At 45.3% G+C, this 464-nt stretch overlaps 1 protein-coding gene across 1 annotated transcript in view; it reads left to right on the forward strand.

The window, feature by feature from the left end:
- The window catches only part of EMH_0040810 (uncharacterized protein), a gene marked incomplete at both ends in the record, with an annotated part of 3017 nt that overhangs the window by 631 nt on the left and 1922 nt on the right, over positions 1-464 (forward strand). Inside the window, one exon of the mRNA XM_013495544.1 lies at positions 103-462. Within this exon, the coding sequence (XP_013350998.1) occupies positions 103-462 (360 nt within the window). The remainder of the gene's footprint in view (positions 1-102; positions 463-464) is intronic.

Consider the following 464-nt stretch of genomic DNA (forward strand, 5'->3'; position numbering starts at 1 on the left):
AGGGGGGCCCCCCAGGGGGACCCTCAAAGGGTACTGGGGGGGCCCCCCACCACCGTTGTGCGGGGCCCCCTGGGGGCCCCCTGGTGGGTTGGGTTGGCGTAGAGAACCCCAGAGAGTATGTTAGGGATACAGAGAGAGATAGAGAAGACGAAGGAGAAGAAAGAGAAGAAGAAAGAGAAGGAGAAAGAGAAGGAGAAGGAGAAAGAGAAGAAGAGACAGAAGAAGAGACAGAAGAAGAGACAGAAGAAGAGACAGAAGAAAAAGAAAGAGAAGGAGAAGAAGAGACAGAAGAAGAAGAGACAGAAGAAGAAGAAGAAGAAGAAGGAGAAATAGAAGAAGAAAAAGAAGAAAAAGAAAAAGAAGAAGAGACAAAAGAAAGAGAAGAAGAAAGAGAAGAAAAAGAAAGAGAAGAAGAGACAGAAAAAGAAGAAGAGAGAAAAGAAGAGACAGAAGAAATAAAAGAG

The sequence above is a fragment of the Eimeria mitis genome, genomic scaffold (assembly GCF_000499745.2).
Source record: "Eimeria mitis Houghton genomic scaffold, Emh_scaff1629, whole genome shotgun sequence".
Lineage (NCBI taxonomy): Eukaryota > Apicomplexa > Conoidasida > Eucoccidiorida > Eimeriidae > Eimeria > Eimeria mitis.